Source organism: Balearica regulorum, chromosome 2 (genome assembly GCF_011004875.1).
Source record: "Balearica regulorum gibbericeps isolate bBalReg1 chromosome 2, bBalReg1.pri, whole genome shotgun sequence".
Classification (NCBI taxonomy): domain Eukaryota; kingdom Metazoa; phylum Chordata; class Aves; order Gruiformes; family Gruidae; genus Balearica; species Balearica regulorum.
This window is the reverse complement of record NC_046185.1, coordinates 157,366,259-157,388,870: the sequence shown is the minus strand read 5'-3', so window position 1 is coordinate 157,388,870 and position 22,612 is coordinate 157,366,259. Positions and strand designations below refer to the sequence as shown.

General features: G+C 34.9%; 1 protein-coding gene across 2 annotated transcripts in view; it reads right to left on the bottom strand.

The window, feature by feature from the left end:
- Positions 1-494: 494 nt before the first annotated feature.
- Positions 495-22,612, bottom strand: part of NCAPG2 (non-SMC condensin II complex subunit G2) — a 50,777-nt gene continuing 28,659 nt past the window's right edge. Inside the window, exons 14-28 of one of the 2 annotated variants that reach the window (XM_075746619.1) lie at positions 19,008-19,230; positions 17,703-17,818; positions 17,048-17,221; positions 15,248-15,318; positions 14,819-14,972; positions 14,474-14,647; positions 13,855-13,971; positions 13,603-13,746; positions 12,229-12,328; positions 11,344-11,528; positions 10,651-10,794; positions 8,722-8,825; positions 6,172-6,269; positions 5,630-5,732; positions 495-731 (exon numbers count right to left, since the gene is read on the bottom strand). In XM_075746619.1, coding sequence (XP_075602734.1) covers positions 680-731; positions 5,630-5,732; positions 6,172-6,269; positions 8,722-8,825; positions 10,651-10,794; positions 11,344-11,528; positions 12,229-12,328; positions 13,603-13,746; positions 13,855-13,971; positions 14,474-14,647; positions 14,819-14,972; positions 15,248-15,318; positions 17,048-17,221; positions 17,703-17,818; positions 19,008-19,230 — 1,959 coding nt within the window. In that variant the 3' untranslated portion in view covers positions 495-679. The remainder of the gene's footprint in view (positions 732-5,629; positions 5,733-6,171; positions 6,270-8,721; positions 8,826-10,650; positions 10,795-11,343; positions 11,529-12,228; positions 12,329-13,602; positions 13,747-13,854; positions 13,972-14,473; positions 14,648-14,818; positions 14,973-15,247; positions 15,319-17,047; positions 17,222-17,702; positions 17,819-19,007; positions 19,231-22,612) is intronic. The other variant, XM_075746620.1, reaches the window with a different exon arrangement.

Sequence of the window (22,612 nt, the reverse complement as noted above, 5' to 3'; positions counted from 1 at the left end):
TAGTACTGGCAACAGTACCTGCCCTGAGGAATGCTATGAGTAACCAGCTTTCAATCTGAGTTTGTAGCATCATTATTCATCAAGTCTGATAGTCCAGCCAGTTTCCCACCCACCTTCTAAGTCCTCCTCTCTCCAGTTTGGCTATAAGGACAGTATATAAGCTTGTGTAAAAACCTTTGCTAAGGACAGGAAATACAACATTCTCTGCCCTCTCTTCTTTCACAAAAGGGAGGGAAATCAGGGTGGTTAGGCGGAGTTTGCCCCTGGTGAATTCATGATGGCTGTTCTCAATCACCATTTTGTCCTTCACCTGTGTCAAAATGAAATTCATTTCCATGACCTCTAGGAATATGCTCTACAGTCTTCCCAGGGACTGAGGTTATGTGGTACCTCAATCTCAAAGCATACAAAATACAATTATTAATTTTTTTATAGAGACAAAGATACTGATTTTATATCCTCCCCCCCAAGACATTTTTATACAGAATAACCTCTTTACAGTTGTTTGAATAATCTTTACTATTACATGATTTCTATACACACTTTTATACATTTTGCCTGCTTTAAATGTACAAAGTAACAGAAAAGAAACTTTAACTATTAATAAGCTTACAAGATAATCTTTAACAAAAAATACATCTTCCTTCTTTCAATTTTTATGACAAAAGCTTCCACATGGTCAAGGATTCAAAAATTCATCCAAAGTTTTCAGACATGACTCATACAGGATTCTGAAATGGCAGAAAACAATGCATTACAGGATTAGATATGCCAAACGCTGAATCCATCCTCGACTATTGGATTCTCAGGGTATAGCTACCACAGGATTTCTTTGACAAGTATTCCATATTAGTTCAAATATTAAATGTGCCTTTACAAATTACTTTTGAAATAGGTGGGGTTTTTTCTTTCAACTTTTCCATTTTTCTGCTGATCATCTCTAGTTATAATGTAATCTACGGCAAGCCAGTTTAAATTACTATGTCAATTCAAGCCTATTTTCTAATATTTCATCATCTATTTAAAGAACCCACTTGTTTTCTTCACTGCATTTTTACTCTTTTTTCAAAAATAAATAGTCAAATCTTTTACCGCCAATTCATGCTAAGGCCATTTTTCATTCTTTTAATTTCTTCCTTTCCCCCTCCTTCTTCAGTCTTCATAATTTTTCTCACCTCTGGTAATTTTTTTCCAAACTTCAGCTTTCTATCTTATCCTAGCTGGTTCCTTCAGCTACATATATGCCCATCTTAGTCCCTTTCTGACTCTCTTTTGTCTCACACTGCTCCCTAAGCAATCTCAAAGGCCACCTCTGGAATTGCCATTTGGCAAGCCCTTTTTATTTTCTTGCATTCCCTGACATAGTCACTCACCTAGCCTTTGTAGTTGCATTCTCACGCAACTTCTAATACTCCTCTAAAGTACCCTCAAAAGACAAAAATGGGCACTTTGGTCTTCTGTCAAAACATTATTTCCCTGTTAACCACTACCAACTTCATCCTTCATTCTACTTCTGTAAAAGATTCTGTCACTTGTATTTCTCCAGTATTTTTTCCTCCATATTTTCATTATTATAGTCCTAGACTGATGCCCAAAATAAGCAAGGATAGTCAGTCATTAATCATGATGTGTTAGGGCAATCATCACAAGACACCATGACCTGAAATACAAGAGACAACTCTGCATTTCCATAGCAGTATATCGGATGTTAGGGCTCCCTGACTTCACACCACCACGGGTGCATCACATGCTCCTCTTTATAATGCTATATCCTTCAAGCCATGATGGAACTCAACTGTCAAAATAAGCTCATAACATAATGTATTATAACATTAGTATAATTAAAGCACTATGGGTTTAGACACAATGCTACTTTGTATAAATTGTATTTTGTTACAATTAAATGCTAATAAAACAACAGATCTGTAATATGGGACCATGTACCTGCCGCACATTGGACAGCAAGCCATCATTCAGAATAACTGTACACGTCTCCAGACAGACAAATTTCAGTCAGTTTTACCAGGTACCATTGTAGTGAACTTTTAGATCGGTGGCAGACAAATCATACACAAAGTTATGTTACAAAACAGTTCAAGATTCATTATTTACAGATGCAATGAGAGTGCAATAAGGACTTTGGGAAGCTACCTAAATGGTAATACTAAAGAAATATCTTTCAGCACAGCCATTAGCTAAATTTAAATTCTAATACCCATATATCAAACTGCTAATTAAAGTAAATACAAAATATTAAGTAAAAGGTATTCTTCTATAGCACATTAGGTTTTATAGAGCATGGAACATTTTTCTCTAGCCTCCAAATCACTGCACTGACAGCTTTATTCACATTTTTTTTGCTAGGCATAAATATTTGCATTTTATAAACTAAACGAATGTGTGTGCCATTACTCTTGAGGAAATTCTCTCAATATACAATATGTTGTCCAGAATTTTTAAGTGCACTGAAGAGCATTTTAAAAATAATGGACCCACAGGGACATCTGAAACTGCTAACTCAGCTGAAGAGGGAAGACTAAATTACAACAAAGTTTTGCTTCTGAATTAGTGCAACATTTCCTTGTTTAAGGGCAGCACTTGAATTACTACACCAGACAGCATTTTTACTTTTTTCTTTCTTTGCTAATATGTAATAGATTACTTCTAAGTCTAAATTTAAGATGCTGGCACAGAATGCCAAGTCTCTTGGGAAATTAAAAAATGTCACTATTTCCTGGTATACCTGGGCATTAAATAAAATAATCCCTCAAGGAGTTATTATAAGATAATGCATTCAGAAGCAAAAAAGTAATAATACTATTAAGTATGAGTTAAAAAACCCCACTAATATATTTTAGCACGCATCAGTGCAGCACTGTGTGTTATAAGACTGTGCTCAAATAACGATCAGAGATCTAGCTTGCAGCATTCCGTAACTAAAATTTTGGTGTTTGGAAAGTAGAGTAAGATGATAAAATAGTTTACAAACAACAGGGCACATTGCAGACTGTATATAACCACTTTTTAGTTTTACATTAGTACCACAGCACTACAAATGGCATGTCAGAAGACACTTGGAGGCCCAGCCTGGTCCAACATTTTGTCTGAGAAAGTGCAAACCTACTTTAAATTAGTCAGGCACAACCTAATAATTGAAGAAGTTCCTCCTAACCTTTTTTCAGCACAAATTCTTTTACCCTTCTGGAGACAAAAAATTCCCAACATCTTTGTACAAATAAGAATTCTCCCAAATTCTGCAAAGCTATGTGATAACTTCTGAATTTTGTTATCATATTGCGATTCTAATTCTCATTAAAAATACTTCCCATCATCATGTTCATATTCCTAATCTTTTAATTTTATCTGCAACTATCTCTTGGTTTTGTATTACACAAAGGGAGCCATTCATATATCACAAAATTAAAACACTGTGCAGCATCTTATGCTCTTCATCTGCCCCAACTTCTAGGTTGATTTGTCCCTGTTCACTGGGCAGAGATGATCACATAGATTCATAAAGCAATTATCTGTGTTCTAACTGAAATTTATAGTCAGTAGTACACTCAAGTGCCAGCAATTATTCATTTTAATGTGCCTATTTATTTAATCACATTAAGATTTGCTTTAATTTCTCAGCCTTTTCTACTGTCTTGATTAAAATAAGTGCAAACTGAATCATGATACTCTGCTGCTCACCTTTTCCAGATCATTATTATTATTTTACAAAATATTCTAGTAGGACACTTGGCAACCCAATGTTAAATGATTTCACTGGGGAAAAAAAAATTGTCTGTTGTTTATTTTTATTTGATTTAATTTCTCAGTTAGGTCCCAACCAAAAGAAATTTGTTTGTGGCCAAGCAACTAATTAAAACAATCTACCCAGGAAGCAGAGTCACTCTGAGTTTTAGAAGTCTAATGATGTAGTGATTTATTATTTTTTTTAATAAGATATTTCTTGGTTCTTTATCAATTTTATGTTACATGAGCACAATGTCCTCTGTGGAAACTATTCAAAGTCTTGACAGCAAAATTTCTGGTTTCTATTTACTTATGTCAGACAAGAAATGGAAGTGAAGGGTGCACTGTTTTTTTTTCCTTTTTTTTTTTCTTTTTAAATAAATCTCATTGTTGATGGTACGTAATTGCAGTGGCTTATATATATCATAAAACTTTCTAGTCTAGTTCTTAAGATTATATATCCCTTTAAAGAGAGTTACATAATACCTTTTTGGCTCTGGTATAATAGCAGATTTAAATGAACGAATGCATATTTGTTAGCAACAACACAGCTGCTCGATTATCCTGAATATCAGGTGTTTTGTGTTGGGTTTTTTCCCTAGAAAAATCCAATTTACCTTTTGCACTTCTGAACCAATTCCCAATGGATATTTACTGTACAGCCCTCCAAGTTCTACTATTGCCAGAACACTTAGTCTAGCTGTTGAACTTCTTGATCCAACTCAAGTGCAAACTCTAAGGATGTGAAGTATGATAACAGGAAAGGGATGCAGCCCATGTGGCCTCCTTGACTTATTTCTCATACAGTAGCATGTCATAACTTTAGTATTGGCTTTAAATGAGTGGCATTCACTGCACAGCCGACAAAGGTCTGTGTCTAGTCATTACAATGCCAGAGAACAACATGCCTCTGGCTAGCAATCCCCCAGAGGAACACGCTGTGGAAATGTGCTTAGGTCTGAGGGGCTGTGCAAGAAACTGTTGAGTAAAATGAAGTGGTGTTTAGCTTGGTTTGGTGTTTAATTTAAACTCTGTCTGCTCTACATCCATTGTTTGACTGAATAGTAAGGATCATCAATTTGAAGAATTAAAGATTGCAAGGGTGTCTGCATGTTCAGGGCACTGTGGTGCATTACTAACTTTCTCAGTATTTTTAGATGAATGTCCATAACTATAGTCTGTTTTCTTCATATTCTATGTTTGTGCTTTTTAATGTCTACTTTGCATGTTTTCTAATTCCATGGGCAGTTCAATAACTAGGCAGAAATAAAATGTTAACACATTTTTAGACTTCAGCAAGTTTGAAACACTTAAGGCTAAAGCATTCATTATGTCTGTCTTAAAGATTGCAAATACAATGTAGCCCATCTCTTTCTAGAAACTTATCCCAAAAGATCTGAAAGTCAACCAGATATGACACTGAAGAGCAAAATAAAATAACCTGTGGAAAGGTCTTAAAGTCATTGTTATATTCAGTTAAATTTTTACCACCTGCATAGGTACGGATTCATATGCCTAATTCCAAAACATGGGAGAAAAATCTTCTAGTGGTAAGAAACAGCAAACAGACTACTTGCTTTCTTCTACACCTTCTGCTAACAGAACTGAATTTCAGAACTGAATCCTGCAATACACAGGATCGAGTCATAACACATTCAAATTCAATGCGAAAACCAAACTAAATATGTAAAGATTACAATCACAGCAAATGTACGTGCATGAAATTTAATACCGTGCTGGGCTCAGTACCTCACAATATTTTACCCGCTATTTTAAACCTTGCAATCATTCAAAATGCTCTAACTGTATTATGTAAGTACGAAACACAGCCAATTATTGCAGAGAGGGTACAGGAGAGGTTAGTGTTCATTTCCCACAGCCCATTTACCTTTCAGTGCTGCTAGATTCTTCTGTGGCAGCATCCCTGCATGTTATCACTTTCCTTTGAATGGCAGGAGCAATATCCTTTAGAAGTGAAGTTTTGTGCTTTCCTATTTGAAATATGATTATGTTGAAAAGTTGGACAAAAATAATGATTTATCACCACCACTTGCATATTTTTGTAGAATATTTTTAACATAAAAGATTGTTTAATGAAACATTAGATATTAAATTAGATATTCACTGTCCTGGATTAATTACTGTTTAATTATTAATTACATTAATAATTAATGTATTTCAGCAAATCAGAATAGAGATGAACCCTATGAGTTAGCAGACAGTTGTATTTTTAAACTCACTACACAAAGATTGAAAGTCCAAAGCTTAACAACATCATTTACAAGCGATATAACCTTAAATCCTGTAGAAAAATAACAACTAACAGGGTGAGAAAAAGTCCCTGTTGAATTGTATAAGAACTCAGCTTTCAAAATGTAGCATATAAAAAAAAAGAAAGAAAAAAAATTGGACAAAAATGGTTTTACTGACCTTTAATTATAATCACAATGCAGACAGTAGCTGTTAGACTAAAAATCCCTTTAATTTCTTCAGAGAGAATGCTTTCCATCAATTCACTTAAAAATGAGCTAAGGAAAAAATAAAGCAAGAATATGTTATAAATCATGTTTGTTTCAAGACAGAACTGAACAGAGCAAGTTTGTGATTATGCTACCCTGCCATCACGGCTTCAAAGATACCACACAGGACAAAGCAGCGGTTATTGGGTAACTGAAGACTCCATGCTGCTTCTGGAAGTGAGAATATCCGAGTTAGAATGGTAAATTGCTTGGGAAGAAAATAAAAAGTTTGTGCACAGAATAAGTAGCTGTTAAGAGAAATTAAGAGCTCGTGGACTATTTTAGGAAAGTCATTCCATGAAAAAAACTACTGGTTCTACTGGAATTTAACTTACAAAATTTGTATTGAAATTCCTAATTTCAATTTCTAGTTTAAAAAAAATACATTATATGACTACAGTGAATTGTTAGTAACTACTCATGCCCTTAAAACTATTACTACTTGTAGCCTGATTACAAACTGGAGTTTAATTAACACTCTGGTCTAAAATGTGTATCTCATAAAAGTTAAAATAGATGGGTTTCTAATCACAAAACAGCAGAGAACGTTTATAACTAAATATAGCCCCAAAACACTTCCAAAACACATTTTAGATATTGAAAGTATGGATGGACTAACAGAACCAAAACAACTGTTTGTTGTAAAGTCTGAGATAAATACTAACTCTATATGTATCTTAAGAGACTCACTTGTAGCAAGAGATAATAGTATTACCAACAAACTTTAGAGGTGCTTTGGGACATATATCAAGAAAAATGAAACAAGGGAGTCAAGGAAGAGGTCTAGAAACCAATCTAAACTGCAACATGGAATAAGGCAATCCTACAGAATGAAACCACTAATTGGTCATTATAGTGTTTATGGTAAACATAACAAAATTAATTCAGAAGCAATTCTCAAAACCTGAGAAAAATAAAAGAACACGAGGGATAAACCAGGAGATGGACAGGATCTGTAATCCTCCTACTCCTCAGAGCACAAAACTAACTGCTCTCTGAAGAATTAAAGGGGAAGCTGAGAGCAGTAGAAGTTACATTAACTTTCCCCAAAATATATCAAAATACCTTAGGTAATATTATTATCTGTTACCAAAATTGAACACCATAAATACCCAGTTCCAACTTTAATTGTTCTTCAGGCTTTTATTGTGCTAAGATATCAAAATGAAATATGCAGTTAAGAAAAGAACCAACTTCCACTAGTGATTCAGTAAATAAGCTTTGTAGAAGCTCAAATATTGCTTCAAAGAGCTGAGACAGATGAAACCTCTTCAGGTTCTGAAAAAAGTAGTAAGAGATAAGTAATTGGTTCCTATACAGATAGTTCCTTACTAAAGGAAAGGATACTCACACAATTGGTCAGATATTGCCAAGTCACTCAGTATTATCACTGATATGGGGACTGAAATTCAGTGGGGGAGAGTGACTAATTAGTAACTGAAAACATAATCAATACTGCAGAACCCGGTGCAAGATGATTGTGTGTTCACAGAATAGAAGCTCGCATCAGATTCTGTAACGTCAAAGGCTTTTGCATTGGCATGGAAACATGGGATTTCTGAGATACTGAATGATTTACTACTGGACTATGATAATGGCCTATCAATACAGATTACTAAAAGAAAACAGCCTTAAAAGTAGTCCATTTTTTAGAAGTTCAACTAGAACTAGAGAAGGATTGAGAAAAAAAAAAACCTCATGACAGCAGAGACAGGGATATTCAATGCCTGTCAGATGACAAAGAATAGGAGTTACTTCTGATAAGTCATGGAGAATGATAGGACTTCTAAGGAATACACATTAGCCCCTTGATCATTTAACATAAATCTGGTGTGGGTAGTCATGTAAATAAAAATTGAATCTGAACAAACTGAGCAAAATGAAATTCACTTGTGACAATTTTAGAAGATATTCAGAGGACCCACTAAATACAGCAAATTAAAAAAAACCCCACAACAGTTTAAGTCTTAAAAAAAAAAAAAAGATGTAACCCTACTTTTGGGGGCTTTTAGGGCTCAGATACTTTAAAACTATTTTGAATTTTGTGATTTTAATACAGCTATAGTACGTTTGTCCCCTGATTGCAGGTGTTCAATTAAATGATTGATGCTATTTCTGGTAAATATTTTATCTCATATAAATTCCTCTATATTGAGGGGACTAACGTTTATAAGTACCTTATGAAGGAAGCAAGTCAAGACATATGATTAAAGAACTCATTTAGATGAACAGTCTAGTAAATAAGAAGCACTCTTAGAAGCAGGTAAAAAAATGGAACTAAGCCTCGCAATCAATACCTACAAGCAATATGTCAAGCAAAAGGGATTAGGAAGTAGTGCAGGTAAATTTAGTAAGCAACTAGTTCCTCAAAATTTATTTGAATTTAGAAAACTTCATTGACAGCATATAAACTCTTCTACATTAGCAACAACCTTAGACAAATTAACATAGAAACATTTACCTGACAACATTAACTGACTTCACAATTATGGCCATTAAACTGCTTGAAAGAGGAGGAAGGTCTGAAATAGTCTTTGGTATAGTTAAGTCTTTTTCACTGGAAGCCTAAAAAAGAAAAAAGTCAACAACTGTTGTAGATCAAGAAACACAAGTATGCAGAAAATATCAAAGCAAATTTGTATTTCCATAATTATACTAACCAAGACCTATCCTAAAATAATTAGAAGAAACATTCACATGTGTTCTTTGAATAGCCTTAATCCAATTGTGTCTTGTACAAATAAACAAATTTAAATTAGGCTAAAACTAAAACAAATAAACAGTATTTGTATCAAGGCAAATATTCTCCAAATGTTCTGAATAGAAGTTTCATTGAACTACATTGTTGCTCACTATTTATAAAGGCACAGCCTACTAAACACAAATGAGTACCCTCTGTGTCCCAAGTTTAAGTGTGCATACATCATGTCTAAAAATAACTTAGGTGACAGTGATTTCCTGATTCCCTGTGTCAGCTCTTTTTGGTATCAAGTTGTGAATAGCATGGCAAGTATGTAGTTAGAACTGAAATTTGATTTATAGTACAATAACATGGGGACAGCGAAAACCCCAGCTGAGGTGACTTACTGCAATGAACATTCATAATCTATGACTGTGAATCCGCAGTAGCATTCAAGACCACAAACTTCTATTCTGCAGCATCTGTAAAGAGCATGGTCTCATCCCACAGCCCCTCAGCAGATACATTAATATTTGCAGAGATTGTATTGTTTCAGTTCCTTCTGTAACACAGAATCTTGGGAGCTGCTCTGTTGTACTTGGTACCTTCTGGCAACCGTTTAGTGCTCTATTTCTGACATATCCAGCAACCACAGTAAGAATACAGCCACTGCTCAAGAACCTCTGCTCTTCCTTGTTAGTTCTGAAAGCTTCCAGTCTTGACTAGTCGTATTTGCTCCTAATACTACACGCATTATGAACACGCATTGAGAATGTTACCCTTCTCCTTCAAGGACAGTAATAGTTCCTTGGACTTTTAGCCCATACAATAACCTCTGTCTATAAGTTCTTTTCAGTTTTAGAGCTTCCTTCTCCACTTTCCAAAGAAACTCAGATCAGATATTTGGAAATCCTCTAGACAAAAACCAGAGGAACCAAAAAAGAAAAAAGATGTGGTATGAGAAATGGATCTGTATTGAAGCAGAGAATGTGCAAGTGATCAGTGCCAAGCAAGACATCAGCCTGCTTTGGAACAGGATTACAGAACCTTCTGAGATGGTTCCAAGAATAAGGAACTGGAATCTCTCAGAGATCAGTGGTTCACTTCTCAGGTTCTCTATTGCTGGGAGAGACGAAGTAAGGTGAGTTAGAACGATCTTCCTTTCTCCTCCTTTTCCTGGGTTTTATTGCCGAGGACAACATTATATGGTATGGAATCTGTCTTTGGTCAGTTTGGGTCAACAGCCTTGGCTGTGTTCAGCAACAGCCAAAACTAACTGGTGTGCCCTCAGCTGTGTTTTAGCCACAAATTTAAACCATAGCACCGTGGGACCACTGTGAAGAAAGTTAACTCCTTCCCAGCCAGACGCAGCACAAATACACATAGAGAGAACATCTCAAAAAACATGTCATTAATCTCCAACACTGCCTAATTTCTAAACTCTTCTGTCAGAGGCAGATAGTGAACTTGGTATCAGGACAACTCTGTTCTTACACAGCTGTGTTCATAAATCTGAGAGATGCACTGTAATATGAAATTATTGCAAATAAAATTTCCTGTTTGTTCCATGCCAACACACACAAAATCTTGCTCAGCAGTACCAAAGATCACACTTTCTGAACATAGCTCTATTGTTCCAACATAATATTTAAAAGGCAGTAGGTGTTTAAAAAAAAAAAAAAAGAAGAAAAAAGTCAACATTAACTTTACCTTCTGTAGCACATAATTTATCTCTGCTACTATTGCAGCCAGGAGAGTAGAGAGTACACCTTGGTGAACTGCTGGGCAAGATGAATGCCAGTACTGGACTGCATGTACGAATTCTCCAAGAGGCATTTGAATAGAGTGAATCAACTAAAACCAAAGAAAAATAGATCAGAGTTTTAGATGACTTGAGCAGAATTGATCCACCCATCTCACTACTATCTAGTCTCAGCTATAAAATACAAGAAGCTAACTTTTCTGTGAAGATAGGAGGTTTTGAAGAACTTTAGGACATCAGATATATTTTGAAGCTGATATAATTCAGGCTGAAAGAAATAAATAAAATAACAACAAATTTTTCTCCCTCCCAAGATCATCATATGTACAACCAAATTCTTTGCTCTGGATTGAGAAAGTTCATGTAATTGCAGATAAGATTAATAACCGGTGAGTACTAGGGTAGTTCAGGATCATCAGTAACAGAATCCATTGTTCTCCAATTTACTAGCTCCTCTGTCATGATGAGACCAACAATGGATAAAAAAACCCCCGCATTGGTAATGAGGAAATTTAGAAAATTTAACTGAAAATTTAATCAGATGTTAATTTGAATAAACCCACAAAGTGTCTATACACATTTGTGTAAAAAATAGGGATTCATCTACACATTAGGTAGCAATTTCAAGTGTAATATGATACCTGAATCCCTTCTTCCCGCTGTTTCTTGAGTCTACGAGCCACGCATTCTAAAGCTTTCTGGAAGACGGTCTGTACAGCATGGAAAAGATTTGCCACTTCATCTGTCCCAGTATTCTGAGCTAAAGAAGCTTCAATAATTTCTTTTAGAGCATACAGTAACACTGGAGCACAAAAGCCACCTCTCTCTAGAGAAAGAGATAAATACCACGATATAAAAATTATAATGAAATATTCTTCAGATACAACCTTAGAATGAAACTTAGTTATATACCATAAGTAGCTATAATTCACAAGTACAGATGATATATTTAGTTTCTGAGCATCCTTTGCTGAAATTTTCATACAGTTCAAAAATTTAAGTAGAAATCCAGTGTTCCTTCCAATTCTTGAAGTATAGGGATTAAAACTGTAGATTTCTTCAGGAACTGAGCTCTAATTCTGTCTATACTGTAGACATAACTTCCAAATGTGAACCAAATTTAAATAGTGCTACAATGTTGTCTCCTAAGGCATACTGATATATATAGAGAGATATATATAAAAAAATGTACCTATATCACTTTTTTAATATATATGTTAAAACACACTTTGCATATATATATATATAAACCCCCCTGAATTATATAGTAATAACTGGAATCTAAGAGCAAGGAAGAAACCTTAGTTAGCAGCAGCGTCATGGTTCTGGGTTGGTTCTCTGCTTGTTTTCAGTTTTCTGAAAACTGCTGTGACTTTTGACCACATTATTGGCACTAGCTAGCATAGGCTGTAAACACCATTTTCTGAGAAACACATTCCAAAATGCTAAAAGCAAGAGTTCTGTCAATATAAGAAAAGTCAGCTAAGTATATATGAAGATGTTGAGGTTAGTACAAAACATTTTACCTGTTTGTATAACTGAAAGAGCCATATCTAAAAGCTGTGCTTGAAAGGTGAGATTGCCAAGGCCAACCATTATGACATCTTTACATACTGTCAGGTAGGCCTAGAAAAGAGATGCAAAAAATATATAAGAAACAAATTTATATAAAGTAACCATTCAGTAAACCCTAAAAATAATAAAAACATGTAATCTTAGCCGAGTTGCCTTTCTCCAAATGCTTCCATTGCCCTTTTCTCCAGTAAACAGAGTTACTCAAAAGCAGTAAATCCTTTATCTTTTTTACTCAGGCTCAGATCAGAGGCACTGATACGTAACACTTACTAAGGCAGAATATGACATCTCTACCTATCTTGAATAACAAAATTAAAAACAGCATACAAAAAGAACTTTTCCCTACAGAGACAAATACTGAACATATTATAATACTAATGTATACACAGAGTAGAGTAGAGAATTTTTAACCAGTCTATGTATACGTGAGCTTGGCTGTTCAAGGACACTGTGCCTAGTCCAAATCTTTCCCTTGACCAAAATACGAGAGGACCTGTAGCTCAATGCTAAAATCCACTTTGGCGTAAAGGAAGGAGGAAAGCAAGCAAGCAAACATGATTAGATCTAAATCCTCTCTCATAATCACACTCCCTTCATGGTCCTCTAAGTCATCTATTGTGCTATTCAACACAATGTATGCAGCTGCAGTGATTCTACGTCGTTTCCAGGACCTTCTACACTACAGAAGAACAGGCTATTAAGTGCCTTTTCAAAACTGAGACTCAGTGACAATCTTAACCTTATGTTAATGTTCTTTTCATAGCATTTCATGCCCATTTCACAGCATAAAATTACCTTTATTTAACATGTGGGATGAGAGACTGGGGACAAGAATTACTTGTTAGAAACCTAAAATTTGGGAGACCCAGGTTACATCGCCTGCTGTACTAGAAATTTCTTGAATGGGTTTTTTCACAAGAGTGAAACATAAAACATGTTCCATACTCACTTCAACAGATATGATCAGAATATATACTATGTACTGGTGAAAAAAGTTTAGAGAAGAACAAGGCATTGTTGACTCCAACTATTTCATTTAATTGCTAAGGTATGCGCAATTATATTTATATATTTTATATTTATAAAATAGAAAGGTTATAATTAAACTCAAAGCACTTTAAAAAAAATATGTGTGATTTTACACAACCAAAGGACTAGCAAAAACACAAAACTATAACCTCAGAACAATCAGGACTATTTCATTAGCTCATTCACTTGCTGGGCTCTAGAAACTCCAGTGCACTATGTTTGTTAGTATACAACTGCTACATATACGGCTTTTCAGATTGGCAGCAGTTTGATTGACATTGTAAGAGACCTCTAACCTGGATAATTAATTCAGAAACATTACTGTGTTTTGAAATGCCATCCTCTTGATCGCTTGCTAGTATAAAAGGTACAACTTGACTTTCTATCCAAGCACCTGTCTCCTTCAGAAGCGAAAGGTAGTCTCTTCCTTCTTCAGAAAACTGGAAAAAAAAATAGAAGTTGTTTACCAATTGTCTTTCCAATTCTTTTGGAATTTCCTTATGATATCAGCTGTAATTCCAGCTTATACTGAAAAGGTATAACCATACCTTGTTCTGAAGATGAATACTCAACCTGCAAAAGAGGCTGAAGGCTCTTAGGCCAGTTGCTTGATTGCATCTATCAGAACCTGCATCAGTTGCTTTCAGAATTGAGCCAAGAACCTCCTGAAATATCAAGGTTTACATTCATATTTTCCAGAAAATCCCTTCAAATGTTTCTTTTCTCAACAACTTTAAACAAAAGATTTTAAAAAAACCCAAAAAACAAACAAAAAAACCACCACAAAACCTAAAACACCCCCAAAATGCATACTTTCAATTACTTTCATTTTGCAATGCCATAACTGATTCTCAGACTATTCCTTCATCTACATTCCGAAAGTTAGGTCCCTTAAAAATGCTCAACACCACATCACAAAAATTTTGAGACACATCTAAAAATGACAAGCTGGTTAAAATATGTCATCTATAAACAATTCTGAACTAATATACTGCTAGTTTAAAATATTTGTTTGAAGTACAAATCAAAAGAAAAACTTTTTTATAGAGAGGAAGAAGGGACCATGAATCTTATTTATTTATTTATTCTTGCCTTTAATTTGACTCAGGCAATATATGATGTTAAGCAGTCTTTTATAAGCATTGTTTATGGTAAGGAAAATACTACCTTTGCAGCACTGAGAATTTTCAAAAGCTTCTTCAATTTCTTTTTAGGAACAGAGAGTAGGCAACCACGATTAACAGGATGAGTCAATAAATATTCAATGTAATCAATTGCTAATTCTGGCTTCGATTCATCTGTTACATGGATACGTACTCGTCGTTCAGATGTTTTAATACTCTAAATGAGAAAAAAGCACAAAACCAGTACAATACTGTTAGTATCTTACTTTACAACTAATTCCAAAGCAGAATAATATGGCATTAAAGAGGCTTCTTCTATTAAAAAAAAGCATGATGCCTTTACGTAATCTAGCAATTCCTTAATTCTTTGCAGTATGCATATGCACACCTTTCTTGGGGTGAGTGTGTCAGACAACCAATCACAGGCTAATTCCATAATATGTCCCACTTGACCCCAGCGACACAAGCAGTCTATCAGGGTAGAATATTTGCTTTGGTCAGCTCCATTGTCGACATTTCTGAGTCTGGAGATCACACCACAGCTTAAAAGAAAACAAAAAAACCAGAGAGAGATGCATTAGCTTTGCATCCATTAGTGAAGAAATAAGTCAAAGAAAATCAACCAGCGTATTACCAAAAAAGATTCACCAATGGCTCAAAGGCATATTTGCACCTCACAACTTTTACTAACTTACTGAATTCATTTAGTGGATTAATTGATTCAAATGGGCATTTAATACATCAAATTGTGAAAAATTAAGAAATACAGTCAACAAGAGATTTCTTGTCATTCATATTTTGGATTTTAAAATAGTACCTGAATGTAGGAATAGCAGCAGGGGGCATAAAGGATGCCAGAATAACCAACGGTGTCATGCAACGCTCATCCTAGGATAAAAAAAGTACACTATATGATGTACATGTACCGATATACACATGCACACAAAACTAAAGAGAGTAGCAAAAAAGTATGATTAAATTATCTCAAATTAAGGATTTCCCTTTTTTTCACCAGACATGGAACTGAAAGAAGCTCGTAACAACATTTGGCTTGCAATCTGAAACTTCTGAATGCTATTCTCAGAGGTCAATTATCAATTATCTTATCACTCAGCTTTCTGACAAGCTGTCAGTACAATTACCATGAATAATTATGGCTCCATTAGCTTAATAACCATTGCAAAAGAAATAACAGCTATAACTTAGCTTTTTTCCAACAGTGGCTAATATTTAATTGCACAATTATGACACCACCTAACTCCTCTCAAGTAACTAGTGCCTTGAATATTCATTCACATCAGAAATTTATAAAAAAGACTTTAAAGAAAAGGGTGCTTATATAACAATGGTAACACAAAATGCACTAGAAGTTGTTACAACTCATCATGATACAAGGTTTAGACCACGACACAGTCTCACTCGGATTATATAGAAACCAATCTACGTTTTAAGACCTCAAAAATAGTATAACTGTATGTCCAAGCTTCATTAATACAATCAAATGAAATTATTATCTACTTAGACATTTGAAGAACTAAAACCTTTTAAAGATGATTTTTAAAAGTACATTTAAAAATATATTTGTAGCTTTCGAGGAAAAAGACATGCTGTTTCAATCTGCAGTCTTACAGAAACTAAGCCTCTGATGACAGGTCTTTTTAGATCCAAGCTGCTTACTCACTGTAAGAATATCAAAGTCAAAGAGGGTGCTTGCTAAAGCTGGATATCTTGTCTGAACCTTTTGGGAAGGATGTTACATCCTCTACCCAAAATGATTTGCAATGTTTTTGACAGCTTCCAAATTGTTTCAGGGTAGAGAGAGAATATTATGTAGCAATGAATTGATTTCTACTCCCTGATTATCTAAAGCAAACTTGAATGTTGTTAAGGATAACAGCCAGCCTAACTCACTATAGTTTAGCATAAAAGCCATAAACAAAAGATGTCCAGTAGATAATCCTTCCAAATGCACTGCAGGCTGCAGCAGATACTATTAGCCACTATCAAAAAAAGATAGCATCCTGAAGAACAACACTAGAACAATTAAACAGATCAAGGAGACTGAATATTACTATTTTAATGAATTGCTTATATCAAACCCAAATAATAAATAAGTGCATCAAAAGAGAGAGTAGAATCAAATCAGAGAAACTAAACACAAGAAAGCAAAAAAGGAGCCTCAGCTGCTTCAGCTGTCTGTTTCAGCAGTTGGATCATAATAAATGGCGATGGTGGAAGGGTTTGAGAGAGAACGGGTAGAAAAACATGTGGACTCTCATCAACACTATTTATTCTGCAATGACACATTTTCAGTTGATTTCCAAAAGTTCAAAAACATTCAAAAGAATGGAATCCTATAAAAATATTACAGGGAGAGCAATTTATTGCATAAGTATTTATGTGTTGACTATTTAGATAATGGTTCATCAGTCAGACATTGCAATTGTAGAGTAGCTTCTACCCATTTGTGGAATTTCAAGAAACTTGGTATTGTTTATGGTTTATAGCAACAATGAAGAAGAATACTGAATGCCATGAAAACAGATAAAAGACATAACACATGAACGCATCTGAAGAAAATGCTAAGCACTTACAGAAAAATCTAGGCTTTCTTTACCTTAAATACTTTAAAATATTCAGGAAGTACAGAAGCAAATTTTCTGACAGCATAATCTTTGGCATCTTCATTGTGATCTAGTGCTTTGTGAATGCTTCTCCAGAGAATGACAGTGATCTCCAACAAACTTGCCATGCTGGCCACATCATTTATTGACAATACATTATCCAACACCTGAAATACAAGCACTTAGTGATATCACCTTTTATATTCTCAAATATAAATTTACGTTAAAATAAGGTTTCAAAAAAATGAAAATCCTTCTATTCATTTCACAAAGGTATTATGTTTGTTGTAGAACATGAACTCCACAAATCATTCTTTATATATGTAACTTGAGTCATCCTGCAGTGTTAATTTTTTTAATAATTTAACTGCAGAATCAAACAAAATTATAATTAGTACTGGAATTAAGGAAGCCCTCATTTAAAATATGAGTACTATTCATATTCCTTCTATCTTATTCTAGCTACTTCACCAAATTTCTGCTATTGCATGGCATGAAAACACCATAATGACATTTCTCCCCTTCTAATTTCACAGATGCCCAAGTGCTTTCCTTCAGATTCCTGTTGTATCATTAATTGCCTATGTCTCAAATTAAGCACCACAGAAAAAAAGTTACCAGAACTTATCATAAAGTGGACTTTCTTACACTTGTATTCTCCTTTTCATTTTCTTCATCATCATCGTCACTATCATGAAGACTCTCTTTCATTGCTTTCTGGATGCAGGCATTCAAGCAGCGCCGAATAGTAAGCATCAATTTAGCTACATTTAAATATAGAAGAATAAATTAGACATTTACTATTTGTTAAGAATGTTGCTAGTAAATGTTTCTAAGTGTAATGCTGGAAAGCCAGTATGAAAAGTAGGCAACAGAACCAGAAATAACTATGAAAAAAGATACCTAATTTCCTGCTAAAAGGAAACGGAAAAATGTGAAAATGTTTTATATCCTCAAGTATGAAGAAATGGCAATATTATCACCAGGTTCTATAATTTTATTGTTAGAATGTCTACTCAAAAATAAAACCAACCATCACCTTATCAGATCAGGATCAGAGGAAGCTCCCACAACTCCTACATTCATCTGGCATAGCTATTAATTTAATGCCCTATGTTCAATAACACATTCCCTCCAAAGTCAATTACAATTATTTATAAAAGATGCGGTAGCCTGACCATTGCACTCCTTAATGAGAAGCTTAGCTCTAGATAAAAGTGAAAGGGTCATGTCCACTCTAGTGGAAGCATGACTAGCTGAAATACACTAGCACATGTTATTTCAAAACTACCTTACCAAGGTAATATGATCAGTCAAGGGGCGATGGCTTGGGCATTTTACCCAAGTCACTCCATGCTGACTACTTTGTGGTTATAGTATCAGAACTCCTCTGAAACAAAATTTTCCCAATTTTACTTGGTTCAATAGCTGTACTCTGTGCAGTACATATCCTTTTCACTGAAAGTGTCTGAAGTTTTTAATAGGAAGGAAGACTTTTTCATTTTGTCTGAGCAACTTGAAAATAGTACTGATCCACAAATGTCAGATAATCAGATTATCAGACATAAATATTTTTCACCTTCTATACAATCTTCCACATAAAATACCCTGGTGTCTCAAGTGATTTGAGTTTTTTATTTCTCTTAGATAGTTTTAAGGTACGTGTGAGGAGAAAGTGGAAAAGAGAAAACAGAAAACGGCACCGGCTAGAGAGGACAGCATAGCACCTAAGAGCAGAAACAAAAAGCTTTGGTCTCTTCGTTGTTGAAAAGCTTATGACTGTTGTCACCAGAGCTCATTGCTAACGTCAAGAATTTCAAAAAGTACAAACTAATATTATAGTAAAAACAAAAGATCTAGCAACAATGTACCACTGTTAGAGAAAAAATTTAAAGAGCAATTACATGGCTTGATATTAGTATTTCCACAGACTCATAAGGTTTTGCACTTTACCTATATTGGTGGGGGCAGTATATTCATAAGCATATTGATAGAACTTTCTAGCTGCTGCTGAATTCATCTGGATTAGAGTAACACAGCGCTCACACCACACATCCTCAGGTTGGTTAATGGGAAAGAAAGAGTTGAATAAGAGATTCACTATGCGTCGTGACACAGGCCGCGAATCAACTTCAAGACGAGTCAGAAGATGCTCCATGGGACAGATTTGCCAGAACTTTTTAAAAAGAGAAAAAGATATTAAAGGAGTTAAAAAATAAAGAGGAAAACCCAATCACATTATTAAGTGTTGTATGAAGCGTTGTTTACACACAAAAAGACTCAACAAATATAAACAGCATTTACCAGAAAAGCATAAGCATTTTTAATGTTTACCAAAATACCAGCATTTACTTGAGGTCACATATTGATGCAACAACGTTACTTTACTGTTCTGATGCACCTCTAAATCTCCCAGTACCTCTGATAGATCGGTAAAATTCTAGTTAAAGCAATTCCAGCTCAATATACCTGCAATGCTAATGCAATTCCATAGGTATAAGGAAGAAATATTTACCCTGCAAGGATATCATCGCAGAATATAATTATTTGTCTTTATATGCCATATTCTCATCATAGGACAAAGTAGGACCAAACTACCTACGAGTATGGCACACATCCTAAAAACCTGTACAGAACAAGACCCTTTCCAAAACTATCCCAAACCATAAGTGCATCCCATCATCAGCGGAGCTCTAGCTTATTAGTAACACAGTAATCAAAGGCTATGACATTCAGAAAGAATAAACAGCTTGTTATGCCAGCAGCAATACTACTCACATTTGTAATTTTTGTGAGAAGATCTTGAATTAATTATGTTGTGCACTTTCAGATTTAACAAAAAAAAAAAAATCAATGTCAAAAATAGGTTTTCTTGGCATTGAAAAATATTATTTTATTCTTGAGTAGAACTATTTGCAGCAGCTAACTCCCCTGTGATCTCAAACTATGGGCACCCTTACTAGAATTATCATAAAAATAAGGTCCTTGGAGTAAGCATTAAAGTAATCCCTGGACTTACCAGAGATGTATATTACAGTTTTTAAATAAATAGGAAGTTACTGACAAAACATCTAACACTTACTAGGATTTTTTTTCTTTTATGTAAACCTGATCCTTCCTTTAGAAGATTTGAATCTTTTAATCTTATAAAAATAAAGCACAGTCGATGAAAGATATCCATTATGCCTAAAGATTGAACTAATACCACCCCAAAAATCCCTGAAGTTGAGAATTATTTTCTTCCTCTGTCTTTAATGGCAGCAAATTCAGAATAATTCAGGAAAGCCAAAAAGATTGTTTGCTTGAACTTTCATACTGAATGACAAAAAACTTCAAACAAGAATTTTTTATACATTTAACAGCAGCATGAATACTTTGTTTTTAAAAGACTGTGCACAAAGCAACAACATTAAAAAATCAATTTAAAGCATTGTTGATGTTGAATACAAGTTAAAAAAAGCTTGTTTGTATTTTACTATACAGATAACAGATATTAATGAATCAATTCATGACAGTAGATGCCAGTCCTTTAACCATACTTGTATATCGCATCTTATGAAGAGTTAAAACTCAGCACAAGAAGTGCTGAGTGCCCGTGAGGTTAATGTAGAAATGAATATTAAAAAAATACATAAGATGATTATAAAAATGACACATAATCAGATTATATGGGGAATATGCTTGCTGAATATTTTTAAAATAATAACACAAGAATATGATAGAAATTATGATTAAGATTTCAGAGTCCAACACTTTCAGAACAACAGTTTTGTGATTTGTTTCTGCCGATTCTGTGAACCAAGTGATACATCTCCTAACACAGAGGCACCATCAGTGTGAGGTCCAGTGTAACAGTGATACTTCTGCCAGTCTCTCTCAGATTTACCTGGTAAAGCCTGGCTTTAGAATCTGCTGAAGCAGAAATGTCAGGAAAAAGGCTATCCTTTAGAATACTACCACTTATTTATAACTCTGAATTGTCTCCTCCAGTTATCTCCAATAATCTTAACAACCAGAACTAACTATCTAAGTAAAGGTACAGCTATGCATCATTAATCTCAGGAGATCTGCAAACACTACTAGGACCCTACTGGAAACTTTTTGTGCTGACAGTCTGAATGAAAATACCTTGTACTTGCAGTGTTTGTCTCCATTTCGCATTGTCTATGGACTTGCCTAATCAGTGTATTGAGGTATGTATTATGGAAGCACCAAACTTGCTGTTGTATTACTGTAGACCTTATCCTGAACCTGTATGCAAGAAGCTGAAAGCCCTCAGTTCCAAAACTGCCTCACATTTATCTTCTCTTCTGAGCATATTTTGGGGAATTTGGAAGGTACTAAGGCGGTCTAATCTCAATATAACGTCTTTGAGGTCCTGTCATCCAAGCTGGAATACACACATTTGGCAAACAGGTAATTCTCATGTTAAGGACAGATGTGTTCCTTGAGCACTGAAGCCTTAAAAATCTGACAAACCAAGCATTAATTTAATTCTCTCCTGAACAACAGAGATACATACCTCTGACTTCATATAGCGTACGTGCCTAACACAAGATAAGCATGTCCTAATAATTATGCTTAGCAAGAGACAAAACCATGATTAAGATAAAATGTAAAATTAAAATTAGAAAACAATCAACAGCAGAGAGTGGAGAAAGAGCTCAAAGATGCTATAATGCCTAAGGCTGGACAGTATCACCCTAAATAAGAGTCCACAGCAGAACACAAAGTTCATTCAAAATCACTATAAAAAAGAAATCAAAAGCCCAAAGGACATGCCCACCAAAAAAAAAAAGTTAAATAAAACTAAAAGAAGCAGTTTGGTAAAGGCATAAAGCATTTAGAAGGTGAGAGAGTCCTGACTTGAGCTACCAGTGGGAAAGCAGTGTGGCTGTAACTACTGCTCTGTCCTGGCATGGCCACGAGAGGGCAGGGAAGACAGAAACATGCCGAGAAAAAGGTCTGAGCAGATGCTCGGTGCTTGTGGCAGCAGTAGCCACTGAAAAAAACCCCACAAACAGGCAAGCACGGGGAGGCCACTGGACCTACTCATCGTCCCAAGCTAGTCAAAAATGGCGGGGGGGAGGAAAAGGAGCAGAGTGTACTTGGCTAAACAAAAAAGCAAACTTTCCAGCATGTCTATAAAATCTCAGCTGTAGTAATATCCAGACTTGGTACTATCTCCTATGGTTAATTTTTCTGTGAAGAACAGCTATGGAAAGGCTGAAAGCTCACCAGAAACGGTCACAATTTCTTTCCTTCTTTATTTTTAAAGTTTTTTCATGGACATCATGATTTCATTAGAATTTACAAAATCACTGGAAAGAAGTGCTTCTATACTACTACCTACATTTGGATCAAAATCTTTAAAACAGACAGAAGTGACTAACAGCAACAGAATGCACAAGTCTTAGAAATAAACTCAGTTATATGCTTAAACACATGAAGAGGGGAAAAACTAAAGTTGAGAGTATTATTACATCGAGCATATATTTTTTTTCCTTTTAGGAATACTGCAGTAGTCTCAAAAAGTACTTTCTTCTTTAAATAAATGC